The 16,163-nt window shown below is 46.9% G+C and overlaps 1 protein-coding gene across 1 annotated transcript in view; it reads left to right on the top strand.

The window, feature by feature from the left end:
- The first annotated feature begins 5,957 nt into the window (after nucleotides 1-5,957).
- hdc (histidine decarboxylase) overlaps nucleotides 5,958-16,163 on the top strand; it is a 37,574-nt gene continuing 27,368 nt past the window's right edge. Inside the window, exons 1-2 of the mRNA XM_078529903.1 lie at nucleotides 5,958-5,985; nucleotides 12,561-12,733. Coding sequence (XP_078386029.1) covers nucleotides 5,958-5,985; nucleotides 12,561-12,733 — 201 coding nt within the window. The remainder of the gene's footprint in view (nucleotides 5,986-12,560; nucleotides 12,734-16,163) is intronic.

The raw sequence follows: 16,163 nt of genomic DNA, 5'->3' as shown, positions 1-16,163 counted from the left end.
CCAGGAATTAGTCAAGTGAACCTTCTCTGAACAGCTTTTAATGTAATTATATATATTTGCAAATAAGGAGACCAAAACTGTACACAATACTCCAGATGTGGTCTCATCAAGACCCTGTACAGCTGCCGCAAAAACTTCCCTACTTTTATACCCCATTTCTCTTGGAATAAATGCCAACATTCCATTTGCCTTCCTAATCACTTGCTGTATCTGCAGACTAACTTCTTGTGATTCATGTACCAGGACACCCAGATCCCTCTGTACCTCAGAGTTTTGCAATTCTCTCCATTTAAATAATTTGCTGCTTTTCTATTCTTCCTGCCAAAGTGAACAAATTCACATTTTCCCACATTATACTCCATCTACCAAATTATTACCCACTCACTTAACCTGTTATGTCCTTTTGCAAACTCTACCTCCTCTTGGCAGTTTACCTTCCTGCCTATCTTTGTGTCATCAGCAAATTTAGCTACCATACCTTCCGTCCATTAACCCAAGTATTTGATGTAGATTGTAAATAGCTGAGGCCCCACACCTGATCCCTGTGGCACTCCACTCACTACTTACATCTTGCCAACCCGAGAGAGGCCCATTTATCTCTGCTTCCTGTTAGCTAATGAATTCTCTATCCATACTAAAATGTTACCCCTACACCATGGATTTCTGGGATGTTACTTGTGTCCTCTACATTGAAGACCGAAGCAAATTACCTGTTTAATTCATCCTCCATCTCCCTACTTTCCATTATCAATTCTCCAGATGCACTTTCTATAGAACCAACACTCACTTTGTTAACTCTTATTTAAATATCTATAGAAACTCTTACTATCTGTCTTTATATTATGAGCCAGCTTTCTCTCATTCTCTAATATTTCCCTCCTTGTTAATATTTTTGTCATTCTTTGCTGTCCTTTATATTCTGTCCAATCTTCTGACCTTCCGCCTGTCTTTGTGTAATTATATGCGTTTTCTTTTAAGTTTGATATTGTCTTTAACTTTTTTAGTTAACCGATGATGGTAGGTCCACTCCTTGGAATTTTTCTTTCTCATTGGATCTGCATGGATGATGTAAACCGATATGCCAGTCTTTGCCATGCTGGTTAGGCTGGCTATATCTGCCACCTTGCCTTAAACTCACAGTGGACTGCATCGCAGAGTGACCCATCCTTCAGTCTCCAGCCACGGTGCACAGATATCCAAGACCCACAACACTGCAGCTGCAAGTCAGGCTTCCAGTCTCAATGGGAAGGATGTTAGACAGTGTCGAGATGTGGATGAGTGTGAGCTGTTTCAGACCGGCCAATTGGCTCGTCTCTGTGTACACTCTTGTGTGAACGCGCCAGGTTCATACCATTACTCATGTCCCTCTGGATACAACTTACTGGAGGATTCACGGGCCTCTGAAGATATTAATGAGTGTACAAGCAATCAACACAACTGTACCAGAGAGAGGATTTGCATTGATATACATTGTGGATTCCACTGTGTCTGCCCGGAATGTCCAAAGTCTCGCCTCAATGCTAGCTAAATAAAAACATCACAATTCAAATGTGAGAGAAACCCATGTCCAATGGAAAACAAGCTGTGTGCAAATGCTGCATACTCCATTACCATTCATTACCCAACCTTCTTTTCTGTGTATTTTAAAATATCCCCTTTAAATGTCTGCTACTGAACTTCTATTGACATATCCCCTAACCTCATTTGCCAGTTCACTTTAGCTAGTTCTGCTTTCATAATTGTCCTCATTTAAGTTTAAAATGCTAGTCTTGGACGTACTCGTTTCTCCCTCAAAATGAACGTAAAATTCAATCATATTCTGATTGCTGCTACCTAGGGGTGCCTTCACAATGAGATTATTAATTAATCCCATCTCGTTGCACAATACCAGGTCTAGAATAGCCTGCTCTCTGGTTGACTCCAGAACGTGCTGTTCCAAGAAACTATCCCGAAAACATTCTATGAACTCCTCATCTACACTACCTTTGCCCATCTGATTTAAAATCCCCCATGATTATTGCTGTACCTTTCTGACAAGCTCCCATTATCTTTTCTTTTATACTCTGTCCTACAGTGTGGATACAATTAAGGGGCCTGTACACCACTCCCACAAGTGACTTCTTACCTCATCTCAACCCAAACCGTTTCTACATCCTGATTTCCTGAACTTAGGTCATCCCTCTCTAATGTGCTAATTAATAAATAAATAAATATTCATTAATTAACAGAGCCATCCCTCCACCTTTTCCTAACTTCCTGTCCTTCAATATTCAGGTCCCAGTCTATGTCAACATGTAGCCATGTGTCTGTGATGACTATCAGATTGTACTTATTAATTCCAATTACGCTATCAGTTCATCTGTTTTGTTTCGAATGCTATGTGCGTTTAGATACATAGCCTTTAGTTTTGCGTTTTTATTATTTTAGTAGCATCTAGCCCTATGTGCTGATTTACTCTTAGATTTGTACTCCCTGTCCCTTCGTGTCACAGTCTGTTTACCATTTCCCATATTAGTACCTTTCTCTCTTGCCCTGTCCCTACTCCTTGGTTTACCACATCTTCCCAAATCTGATCCCTTGCCCCCATTATTTAATTTAAAGCCCTCTCTACTTCTCTAGTTAGGCCGCTCACGAGGATACCAGCCCCAGCACAGTTCGGGTATAGACCGTCCCAACGGTACAGATCCCATTTTCCCCAATACTGATGCCAGTGCCCCTCAAACCGGAACCCACTTCTCCCACACCAGCCTTTAAGGCACACATTCATCTCACTAATCTTATTTGACCTATGCCAATTTGCATGTGGCTCAGGTAATAATCCACAGGTTATTGCATTTGAGGTTCTGCTTCTTAATTTAGCATCTAGCTCTTCATACTGACTATGCTGAACCTCCTTCCTCATCCTGCCTATGTCATTGGACCACGACCATTGGATCCTCCTACTCCCAATGCAAGTTCCTCTCCAGTCCCGAGCAAATGTCCTGAACTCTGGCACTGAGCAAGCAACACAACCGCCTGGACTCTCGCTCATTGCTACAGAGAACAGGGTCAATCCCCCTCACTATCCCCTACTAGCACTACATTCCTTTCAGCTCCCCCCACTTGAATGGCTTCCTGTACCACAGTGCCATGATCAGTCAGTGCATCCACCCTGCAGTTCCCACTCCCATCCAAACAAGCTGAGAGTACCTCAAACTTGTTGGACAATTGCAGAGGCTGACACTCCTGCCCTCTGAGTCCCCTTACCTGCCTCACTCACAGTCACTCCTTTCCTTGGTCACCTTCCAAATCAGAAGACGCTATCCTAATAGTTGTGACTGCCTCCTGGTACAAAGCATCTAGGTAACCTTCCCCCTCGCTGATGTTCCGCAGTGTCTGCAGCTCAGCCTCCAGCTCGATGACTCTGAGTTGAAGCTCCTCGAGCTGCAGACACTTACCACAGATGTGTTCACCCAGGAGAACACTGGCATCCAGGAGCTCCCACATGCTGCAACAATGACACATCACCTGTCCTGACATCCTTATGTGCTTTACTTACTTATTCAATTATTTTATTCAATAATTTATTTTCTTTTATATATTTATTATTCTTATCACAAATTCCTGTACAATTTTAAACCTTAGGGATAGAATAGACCTCGACCACATATCAAATACTCACAAACAGCTAGCTTCTTCCCCTGTAGTAGAGCAAGAAGCAGTTCCTACAGGGTGAAAAAGTTAGAGAAAGCATAGGAGCACCGCCCCCCTCCTCACCAAACTCCCTCAGCTCACCAAACTCTCACACTCTGTTGAGGTCACACACTCAGTGCTGGTCGCACTGAGAATGTCTGAATTTATAAGTTCTAAACAAAGAGACTAGCTGAGCCCAGGTACAGAAAGACCAGTTCAGGCTAGTTTCCTTAATTAACTATCTCAGCTGCTGCCAGTGGATAGCTTCTATCTGCCTGCTTAGGCCCCTGGATGAGACTTTGAATTTCAACAGCACTTGCAGTTAAACAGTACTTGCTGTTAAATGTTAAATACAAGCAATATCAGATTCTTAGAGAGATATTTAAGCTTCCCTCAGCTCAACAAACTCTCACACTCTGTTGAGTTGCACACTCAGCCAAATCTGATCTTGGTCTCAACTCCACTTTCCTCATTTTTTTCCCATAACCTTTGACTCCCGCACGTTCAAAACTCTGTCTCAGTGGTAAATATATGTAATAATCCGGCCTCCGCAGCTCTCTGTTCTGAAGAATTCCGGAGATTCATGATTGTCTGAGAGGCGAAACGACACCTCATGTCCTTCTTAACCCCTTATTCTGAAAGGCAGCAATGTAGTGAAATGTTTCTCATTTCCATTGCAAACTGATTTACATTCAATATGTACCAGGACAAAAGCCAATTTCTAGAAACAAACAGGTTATTTTCCTTAATAAATTCAATCTAGCTGTGCACAATATCACCTGTCTATGGGACTGAGCAATGTGAGACACAGTAACATCCGACAATATCGTGCGTAATCTGCTTTTATCTTACCAAAAGTCATTATCAGCTCCAGCACCTAAATTGTCAAACTTCACCGTGTTCAACAAGTGTACCTTACACCACCCAAACCTCCCCCCACCCCGGGACACCACCCAAACCTCCCCCCACCCCGGGGCAGCACCCAAACCTCCCCCCACCCCGGGACATCACTCAACCCCTCCCCACCCCGGGACACCACCCAAACCTCCCCCACCCCGGGACACCACCTAAACCTCCCCCCACCCCGGGACACCACCCAAACCTCCCCCCACCCCAGGACACCACCCAAACCTCCCCCCACCCCGGGACACCACCCAAACCTCCCCCCACCCCGGGACACCACCCAAACCTCCCCCCACCCCGGGACACCACCCAAACCTCCCCCCACCCCGGGACATCACTCAACCCCTCCCCACCCCGGGACACCACCCAAACCTCCCCCACCCCGGGACACCACCCAAACCTCCCCCAACCCCGGGACACCACCCAAACCTCCCCCCACCCCGGGACACCACCCAAACCTCCCCCCACCCCGGGACACCACCCAAACCTCCCCCCACCCCGGGACACCACCCAAACCTCCCCCCACCCCGGGACACCACCCAAACCTCCCCCCACCCCGGGACATCACTCAACCTCCCCCCACCCCGGGACACCACCCAAACCTCCCCCCACCCCGGGACACCAGACAAAGCCCCCCCACCCCGGGACATCACTCACTCCCCCCGCCCCCCCCCCCCCCCGGACATCACTCACCCCCCCCACCCCGGGATATCACTCACCTCCTCCCCACCCCGGGACATCACTCACCCCCCCCCCCCCCCCCCACCCCGGGACATCACTCACCCCCTCCCCCCCCCACCCCGGGACATCACTCACACCCCCCCCCACCCTGGGACATCACTCACCACCCCCCCCACCCCGGGACATCACTCACCCCCCCCGCACATCACTCACCCCCTTCCCACCCCCCCCCGCCCCCCCGGGACATCACCCACTCCCTCCCCACCCCGGGACATCACTCACCCCCTCCCCACCCCCGGACATCACTCACCCCCTCCCCACCCCGGGACATCACTAACCTCCCCCCCCCCCCCCACCCCGGGACATCACTCACCCCACCACCCCCCCCACCCCGGGACATCACTCACCCCCCCCCCCCCCCACCCCGGGACGTCACTAACCCCCCCCGCCCCCCGGACATCACTCACACCCCCCCCCCCGGGACATCACTCACTACCCCCCTCCCACCCCGGGACATCACTAACCGCCCCCCCCCGCCCTCCCCCTGGGACATCTCTCACCCCCTCAATCCTCCATATACTTACCGAGTGGATAGAATCTGTGCCATTGGGCGGGGTCTGTGCCAGTGGGCGTGGCCAGGTGAGTGTATGTAAAGTCCCCGCTGGAGCGGCTGAATCGAGCGGGGATCCCGGCGAGAGGAGATGGACCGAGAGGAATATCGCAGACGCGGTGAGTTCAACGGGTTTCAGTTTAAAACTTGGGATTGAAATCGGCGGAGGCTCAAAAAATGATTCTGAGAATCCAGTGATTGCAGCCGGGGGGGGGGGTAGTGAGGGGGGGGAGTTGGGGGCGGGGGGGGAGTGAGGGGAGGAGTGAGGGGGGGGGAGTGGGGGGGGGGTTAGGGGGGGTGGAGTTGTGGGGTGGGGGGGAGTGAGGGGGGGGGAGTTGGGGGCGGGGGGGAGTGAGGGGGGGTGGAGTTGGTGGGGGGGAGTTGGGGGCGTGGGAGTTGGGGTGGGGAGTGAGGGGAGGAAGTGGGGGGGGGGAGTTGGGGGCGGGGGGGGAGTGATGGGGGAGAGTGAGGGGGGGAGTTGTGGGGGGGAGGGGGAGTGAGGGGAGGAGTGAGGGGGGGGAGTGGGGGGGAGTTGGGGGGGTGGGAGTTGGGGTGGGGAGTGAGGGGAGGAAGTGGGGGGGGGAGTTGGGGGCGGGGGGGGAGTGATGGGGGAGAGTGAGGGGGGGGAGTTGTGGGGGGGAGGGGGAGTGAGGGGAGGAGTGAGGGGGGGGAGTGGGGGGGGGGTTAGGGGGGGTGGAGTTGTGGGGTGGGGGGTCTCTCTGATGTTTGTTGCTTTTTACAGAATGAATTTCCCGAAGATGTAAATCTTTAATCCGAACACAGGTAACATGGGTTAAAACAGTGAATTTTCCTTTATTTTTAATGTCGGGTGTCTGTGTGTGTGTTTTGCATGTTCTCTGTGTTTATGAGATGTCTGTGTGTGTATAACATGTTCTCTGTGTGTATAACATGTTCTGTGTGTGTATGAGATGTCTGCGTGTGTATAACATGTTCTCTGTGTATGAGATGTCTTTGTGTGTATAACATGTTCTGTGTGTGTATGAGATGTCTGTGTGTGTATAACATGTTCTGTGTGTGTATGAGATGTCTTTGTGTGTATAACATGTTCTCTGTGTATGAGATGTCTTTGTGTGTATAACATGTTCTGTGTGTGTATGAGATGTCTTTGTGTGTATAACATGTTCTCTGTGTATGAGATGTCTTTGTGTGTATAACATGTTCTGTGTGTGTATGAGATGTCTTTGTGTGTATAACATGTTCTGTGTGTGTATGAGATGTCTTTGTGTGTATAACATGTTCTCTGTGTGTATGAGATGTCTGTGTGTGTATTACATGTTCTCTGTGTGTGTATAACATGTTGCTGGTAAGTATTCGCTCGCTTTATTTGCGGATTCCAAAGAAAAATAATTGTCATGCTTGAGTTGGGGCGGTGGGGGTGAAATCTATTCTTCCAGCCAGAATGATCCTGGACATAAGTCTGTTGAAGAGTCATACGGACTCGAAACGTTGACTGTGTTCCTCTCCGCAGATGCTGTCAGACCTGCTGAGTCTTTCCAGGTATTTTTATTTTTGTTTTTGTTCTGGACAAAAGTCATGTTATTTACACATCTTCCTTCCTACAATTCTCTCTCTCTGCTTTTGTATCCTTTTCTCAATTTCCTCAGGATTGCAAACGATCGGTGCAATTTCTGTGCAGAAACACCTGGATTGGCGCCTGGTAGCAGATAAATAAAGACTAACAGGGTTCCAGAGACCCCCAGAGAGAGAGAGAGAGAGTGCTGCAAGTCTCTGTATCTTTATCAATCACTCTGAGGCCGAGGCTCTGCCCGACTTTCCATCTCTCATCAGTTTCCATTTCTCACTCCAGACATCCCTCTGATCTGGATGTTTTGAGGCACTGAGACCAGCAGGCAGTATCAATGCAAATCTTCCTCATTTCTATAGATTCATTGTTGTACTTTTACTCTGCGTCTTTATTCCCTGATCCGCGGCTTTAGTTTAAGATCACAGGTAATTAATGTGCCCTTGTCCAGTTAACTGCGTTTCTGTTTTAAAATCATTGGAACGAACAATTTGTAGCAAAAAAATTGAAATCAGTTCTTTTATCCAACGACTTTCTCAAAGCCCTGAGGTTTTCAGTAACAACCAATCACTTTGCACTTTTGCTGAACTGTTGTGATTATATTATGCTCAGCAAAGATTAAGAAAAGTTAACAGGTCCATGTGCAATTTCTCCTGTTGTCTGAGTGACCAGTCACCTCACTTTGGAACATCTCATCTCACCCAGAAGGAGAAACTAAATAGGTCCTAAACTTAAACTCTCATGCAACAGACAGTGCGGTGCTCCCTCAGTACCGACCGTCCGACAGTGCAGCACTCCCTCAGTACTGACCTTCCGACAGTGCAGCACTCCTTCAGTACTGACCTTCCGACAGTGCAGCACTCCCTCAGTACTGACCTTCTCACAGTGTGGCACTCCCTCAGTACTGACCCTCCCACAGTGCGGCACTCCCTCAGTCCTGACCCTCCGACAGTGCGGCGCTCCCTCAGTCCTGACCCTCCGACAGTGCGGTGCTCCCTCAGTCCTGACCCTCCGACAGTGCGGTGCTCCCTCAGTCCTGACCCTCCAATAGTGCGGCGCTCCCTCAGTCCTGACTCTCTGACAGTGCAGCACTCCCTCAGCACTGAACCTCCGACAGCGGGACGCTCCCTCAGTACTGACCCTCCGACAGCGGGGCGCTCCCTCAGTGCTGACCCTCCGACAGCGCGGCGCTCCCTCAGTACTGACCCTCTGACAGCGCAGTTCTCCCTCAGTCCCAATCCTCAGGCTTGCTACTTTTTCTATCAATTTTATACAGGGCCTTGGTGAGACCACACTTGGAATAGTGTGTGCATTTTTAGTCTCCTTATCTGAGGAAGGATGGTCTTGCTATAGAGGGAGTGCAGCGAAGGTTTACTAGACTGATTCCTGGGATGGTGGGGCTGAAATATGAGGAGAGATTGAGTCGGTTAGGATTAAATTCACCGGAGCTCAGAAGAATGAGGGGGGATCTCATAAAAAACTATAAAATTCTAACAGGACTAGACAGGGTAGATGCAGGAAGGATGTTCCCGATGGTGGGGGAGTCCAGAACCAGGGGTCACACTCTGAGGATACAGGGTAGACCAGTTAGGACTGAGATGAGGAGAAATTTCTTCACCCAGAGAGCAGTGAGCCTGTGGAATTCGCTACCACAGAAAGTAGTTGAGGCCAAAACATTGTATGTTTTCAAGAAGGAGTTAGATACAGCTCTTGGGGTGAAAGGGATCAAAGGATATGGGGAGAAAGCGGGAGCAGGCTATTGAGTTGGATGATCAGCCATGATCATAATGAATGGCGAAGCAGGCTTGAAGGGCCGAATGGCCTACTCCTGCTCCTATTTTCTATGTTTCTATGACTCCTCTTTGGATCTAATACTCTCTTTAATTTATTTTGTTAGCCATGGTTGGGCCGCTTTTCCTATGGGGTTTTTTGCGCCAGAAAGGAATGTATAACTGTTGCAATACATACATTCGTTACTTAAATATTAGCCATTGTCTATCCACCGTCATGCCTTTGAATGGAGTTCCCCAATCTATCTCAGCCAACCCTTGCTTCATACCTTCGTAGTTTCATTTGTTAAGATTTAGGACCCTAGTTTGAAATCGGACTATTTCACTTTCCATCCGAATGAAAAATTCTATCACATTATGGTCACTGTTCACTAAAGGACCTGACACAACAAGATTACTCATTAAAAGCAAAAAACTGCGGATTAAACCCTTCTCATTGCACAAAACCAAATCTAGGATAGCCTGTTCCCTAGTCAGTAATTCGTCTACCTTACTGTGAATGTTCCGTGCATTCAGATACTGTGCCTTTAGACTTGTCTTTTTAACATTTTTATACAATTTTGTTGTACTAAGGCCCAATTTGCTGCTAACCCTTGTTTCCTCTGCCTTCCACTTCTGCTTTCTACTTTCCTGTTTTTCATTTCTATCTTTGTTTCCCTCTCTTGTCGCTCCCCGGTCAGGTTCCCATTCTGCTGCCAATCTAGTTTAACCTCCCTCCAACCCCCCACAGTCCTGGCAAATACCCTTGTGAGGATATTGGTCCTGGTCCTGCTGGGGTGCAACCCATCCAGTTTGTACAGGTTCCATCTTCCCCAGAATCAATCCCAATGCCTCAGGAATCTAAATCCCCCCCCTCCTACACCATCTACCCAGTCGCGCATTCAACTGGTCTATTCTCCTATTCCTGATATGTTCATTCCAGAACGAGAGGCCATAGTTTTAGGCTAAGGGGTGGTAGATTTAAATCAGAGATGAGGAGGAATTACTTCTCTCAAAGGGTCGTGAACCTGTGGAATTCACTACCTCAGAGTGCAGTGGATGCCAGGACGCTAGATAAATTTAAGGAGGAGATAGACAGATTTTTAATCAGTAATGGGTTGAAAGGTTATGGGGAGAGGGCGGGAAATTGGAGTTGAGGCCAAAATGAGATCAGCCATGATCGTAATGAATGGTGGGGCAGGCTCGAGGGGCTGAATTGCCTACTCCTGCTCCTAGTTCTTATGTTCTTATGATCTCACAAGCACCTGGCACTGGGAGTTTACTACCTTTGAGGTCCTGCTTTTTAATTTATTTCCTAGCTCCCTAAATTCTGCTTTCAGGACCTCATCCTTTTTACCTATGTCGTTGGTACCGATATGGACCACGACTTCTGGCTGTTCACCCTCCCCACTTCAGAATGTCCTACAGCCGCTCAGTGACACCCTTGACCCTGGCACCAGGGAGGCAACATACGTCCTGGTGTCTGTGGCTGCAGAAACATCTATCTGTTCCCCTTACAATAGAATCCCTTATCACTATTGCAGTCACTCCCATTAATGTGACCACATTATCCATGAAGAGCTTATCCTTGCAGATGCTCCACAGTGACCCCAGCCATAGCTCCAGCTCTGAAACACAGATTTTGAGGAGCTGCAGCTGGACACACTTCCTGCACACGCGGTCGCCCTGGACACTGTAACTGTCCTGACTTCCCACGTCGCACAGAAGGAGCATTCCACTTGGCCGAGCCCTGTCATGACTTACCCTTAAACTACTCCCTTTACTAGTTTAGAGAATATTAAAGATGGAAGAAATACTTACCAGGTTGTTCTACTTACCAAGGCCGCAGTTCTTCTTACTGAGGAAAGGTAAAAAATGAAAGGATCTCTCCTCCCTCTCACCAGACTCCAACTTACGCACAGTAATGCAGCCCAAAGCAGACAAAAGCAGCACTGTAGATGGCTTGCTTTTATGCTGTCTGAATCTAGCTTCTGAAAACCTGTTTAAGCCAGTTAACTAATTCATTAGCGGCAGGGGCCCGGCATTGGTCACAATGCTCCAGTTGAGGAAAAACATCTGTGCAGTTGCAGCTGGGCAGCCTTGTGTCCACACACACGGGGTCAAGAAAGGAAAGCTCAGTACGGCTGTCGTGAGAGACAACTGTGTCATCAGATTCGCTCTAAATTTGCGGATGACACAAAGATAGGTAGGAAAGTAAGTTGTGAAGAGGACACAAAAAGTCTGCAAAGGGATATCGATAGATTAAGTGAGTGGGCAAAGATCCAGTAAATTGAGAATAACATGAGAAAATGTGAAATCATTCATTTTGGCAGGAAGAATAAAAAAGAAGTTTATTATCTAAATGGTGAAAGATTGCAGAGCTCTGAGGTGCAGAGGGATCTGGGTGTCCTGGTGCATGAATCACAAAAGGTTCGTGTGCAGGTACAGCAAGTCATTAGGAAAGCTAATAGAATATTATCATTTATCGCGAGGGGAATTGAATACAAAAGTAGGGAGGTTATGCTTCAGTTATACAGAGTACTCATGAGGCCACATCTGGAGTATTGTGTACAGTATTGGTCTCCTTATTTAAGGAAGGATGTAAAAACATTAGAAGTAGTTCAGAAAAGTTTTATTAGACTAATACCAGGAATGGGCAGGTTGTCTTATGAGGGAAGGCTGGACAGATGAGGTTTGTATCCACTGGAGTTTAGAAGAGTAAGAGGTGACATGATTGAAACATACAAGATCCTGAGGGGTCTTGACAGGGTGGATGTGGAGAGGATGTTTCCTCTTGTGGGAGAATCTAGAACTAGGGGTTACTGTTTAAAAATAAGGGGTCACCCTTTTAAGACCGAGATGAAGAGAATCTTTTCTCTCAGAGGGTCGTGAGTCTTTGGAACTCTCTTCCTGAAAAGGCTGTGGAAGCAGAGCCTTTGAATATTTTTAAGGCAGAGGTGGATAGATTCTTGGTAAGCAAGGGGGTGAGAGGTTTTTGGGGTAATCAGGAATGTGGTGTTGAGATTGCAGTCAGATCAGCCATGATCTTATTGAATAGTGGGGCAGGCTCGAGGGGCCGAGTGGCCTCCTCCTGCTCCTAATTTGTATGTTGGTATGTCCATTTGTACTTTATCTGTCACTGGCCCCAGGGGGCTGTGCCTAGCAACAACTGTCCAATCCTGAGGCAGTGATTCAGGTCCGGGAGGTGATGCACACTCTGTGCCATTTCTGCAGCTGCATCTGTTGTTGGAAAGCATCTGCATGATGTTTGATTTCTTGTTTGTAGCTGACCATTGTTTCTGAACTTTCTCTTCTGCCTCTGTCTCATGGTATCAAGTGTCTGATGTATTTCAATATTAACTGTTCTATCTGTCTCCCCTAGGGAAGGAACTGGTGGATTATATCGCCAAGTACCTCAGTACTCTGAGAGAACGTCACATTTACCCTGATGTGAAACCTGGATACATGAGGGACCTTCTCCCAGTCAGTCCCCCACAGGAGGGTGAGAGCTGGAGCAGCATCTTTGAGGACATTGAAAGGGTCATCATGCCTGGGGTAGGGACACGTTTCCTCCCCCTACCTCCTTGTACTTTCCCAGCTGTGGAGCCCACAGCCTGGGCTGTAAACTGATTAATGTGAGTCACAGGGTCACTATTGGTCCATATTATTGTCAGGAACAGATGATATCCTGGTGAAGGTTACAGTTGTTCATCTGTTCAGTGCTTCAGATTTTCTAGCCATAGTTTTGGGATTTTCATCCTTTAATTTAACTTTAATCTGTTATCTGCAAAGGCAGAAATCCTGTGGTTCTGGACCTCGGACAATCAAGCTCACATTAATAAATGTTTTTAATGACTTTTTGGTAATAGCACAGAAAGTAATGTGATGAGTAACTCACCTCATGACTCCCCTAAGCCTGCCCACCATCTACAAGGCATAAGTCAGGAGTATAATGGAATACTCTCCACTTGCCTGGATGAGTGCAGCTCCAACAACACTCAAGAAGCTCGACACAATCCAGGACAAAGCAGCCCAATTGATTAGTAGCCCATCCACAAACATTCACTCCCTCCACCAGCGACGTACATTAGCAGCAGTGTGTACCATCTACAAGATGCACTGCAGGAACTCACTAAGCCTCCTTAGAGAGCACCTTCCAAACCCATCACCACTACCACCTAGAAGGACACGGGCAGCAGATAGATGGGAACAACACCTCCAAGTTCCCCTCCAAGTCACTCACCGCCCAGACTTGGAAATGTATCTCCGTTCCTTCACTGTCACTGGGTCAACATCCTGGAACTCCCTCCCTAACAGCATTGTGGGTGTACCCACACCACAGGCACAGCAGCGGTTCAAGAATGCAGCTCACCACCACCTTCTCAAGGGCAATTAGGGATAGGCAATAAATGCTGGTCAGTGATGCTCACACCTCATAAATTAATAAACAAAAGGAGTAGCATTACCTAAACTGCAAGTTGTAGCTACTGTTGTATGTGCCTGTTTGCCATTGTAATGTAAAGGTGCTCGGCAGAGCAATGGTTAATGTGGGACTGGCGAATAGCACTGCCCATGGTATGATGTATAGAATCACATGGTAATAGACTGAGAGAACAGTCTAGAGAGAACACTCTGGAAACAGCCTGTATGGAGGTAATAGCACTGCATGACTGTAACCTGGGGTCTGTAAATAGATTAAGGATGACAATAAAGGGTTCATGTTTAAATATACAAGTCTCAAGATCTCATCATTGAGACATGTAAAGAACCCATATTCATTACAACATGGTTGGCAGCGATGGGAGCTTCTAAAAGATATCACATCAGTGGTGATATGAAAGGTGGCATTTTGAATGATGGACCCAGAACAGTATCCCAAGGTATGAAAAACTAAAAGCAGCTGAAGCCGGACTAGAGAGACGTGCACCTAAGAAGGAAAAGTTGAAGAAGCTTTGCTACAGACCTAGAAGTTGAGGAATCCACCAGAGTGAGTGAAAGTCCATTGTAAGACCCCTGAGTGACACAGAGTAAAAAAGAAAAATCTGGTCAGATCAGAAAGATGGGTGAGCAAAAATACAAAAATTTGCAAGACCCTGAGTGACGAAATGTAAAGAATACTGGTCAGTTCACGAGACGGTTCACAAAACTACAAAAATTTCAAGACCCTGAGTACCATAGAGCTAAAGAACCTGGTCAGTTTATGAGACAATGCACAAAGTTTTAAAAAGGAAGCTGTACTTACATTATAGTCCCGGGGCTCAGAAGATTGCAGCAGAGGTGGCCTTGCTGCACTGAAGTTTAAAAAAAAAAGTTAAAAAGAAATCAGCTGGCAGAGAAAAGAGAGAAACCTGCAGAGCACAGTTAAAATAAAAAGGGAAAAACCTAGAGTTTAAGAGAAAGGAAATCCTTTTCAGCCTGGTCCCTGGCTGCTGTTTTAAAAGTTCCTGCAGAGTTTTAAAAAAAGAGTTAAAAAGGCGGGCAGAGCTGGGGGAAAGTTGCAACACCAGCTGGCACCATGTGACAGGAGGTGGCCGAGTTGCAGTTTTAAAAAAAAAAGTTCCTGCAGAGTTTAAAAAAAAGAACAAAGGAAAAAATTGCTGCAGTTTTAAAAGTTTTCTAAAGACCAAAGGATAACAACCAGCAGTACCAATGAAATGCAACAGGCTCCGAGTACAACCCTTCCAAGCATCTTGGAAGTGCTGAAACCTTAGTTTTAAAAGTACTCTAAAGCACCAAGGGCAACAAGCAACCCCAGAATAAGAGGGACAAAAGATCCCAGAGAGGGGGAGACTATACTCAAGTAAGCCACAAGATGGTTGCTGACCGTGTCAGTGCAATCAAATGCACGAGCTGAACAGTTTAGCGCAGAAGAAAGAAATGGCTGAGAAGCAGCTGAAAGGCTCAGAAATGGAGTTTTTTGAAAATGCTGACACAGTATCAAAACTGCAACAGCAGATAGCACTGCGGAGTGAGCAGATGGCTGTGAATGAAGGAAAGCTATCTGAGGAAACTCAAAAGAAGCAAAACATGCAAGAAGTAAATGAAGCTGTTCTACAGGAAAATGTTCGCATCAGATTTGAAGTACAAGATTCAAGCTGAGCCAATGAGATTCAAGCTGAGCCCATGAGATTCAAGCTGAGCCCATGAGATTCAAGCTGAGCCCATGAGATTCAAGCTGAGCCCATGAGATTCAAGCTGAGCCAATGAGATTCAAACTGAGCCAATGAGATTCAAGCTGAGCCAATGAGATGATGCACTGACACCCAATAAGTTAGAAGGAGGCCAACAAGAAAATAAACAGTTGAAGGAGCAGTTGATTGTCCTTCAAGATTCAATGCAAAAGGAATGCTTAACCTTCCAGCAACATGAAAAAATAAAGACTGTCTTAAACAGCAGAATGGAAGCACAACAAACGAAACTCGAGGAGACCTTCCTGAGTTACACAAAAACTCAAGATGAAGTAAGCAAGCTTCGCAAAGAAAAGGAAAACCTGTTGACAGACCTTCACATGCTACAAGAATTCCCCACAGGTCAAAGTTTATTTCTCTGGAAGATTATGAAGAGAAGCAAAATGACTTTAACATTACTCTGAACAAACTGAAGAACCAGTTGGCAGAGAAGACCTCAGCAATGTTCAATGTTCCAGGAGGAAGCCAGAATCTACAAGGAACAGACTGAAGAGCTGAAGAAGCAGCTGAATGGAAAAGAGGCGGCGTTGAACGGAAAAGCCATAGAACTTTGCAAACTGTGACGAGGTAATGAAGCCATGAGTAGCACAATTACAGAATGAGGCAAGTTAAGACTTTGCCAGAGACAGACCTGGTCAGCAGTGAAAACAAAATAAAGCATGAGGACAAAGTTATGCTGCAGACAGAGAAAGAAGAGACAGAAGTGAGATCGGAAAATGTAAATCCGACACTGAAGCACAAGGAACTGGAAGAATGAAAAGCTGAGCTGAATGAAAAGATTCATAAGCTTGCAAAAG

Source organism: Cetorhinus maximus, chromosome 26 (genome assembly GCF_964194155.1).
Source record: "Cetorhinus maximus chromosome 26, sCetMax3.hap1.1, whole genome shotgun sequence".
Lineage (NCBI taxonomy): Eukaryota > Metazoa > Chordata > Chondrichthyes > Lamniformes > Cetorhinidae > Cetorhinus > Cetorhinus maximus.
Note: the sequence above shows the minus strand (reverse complement) of the source record. Positions and strands in the feature narration are given on the sequence as shown.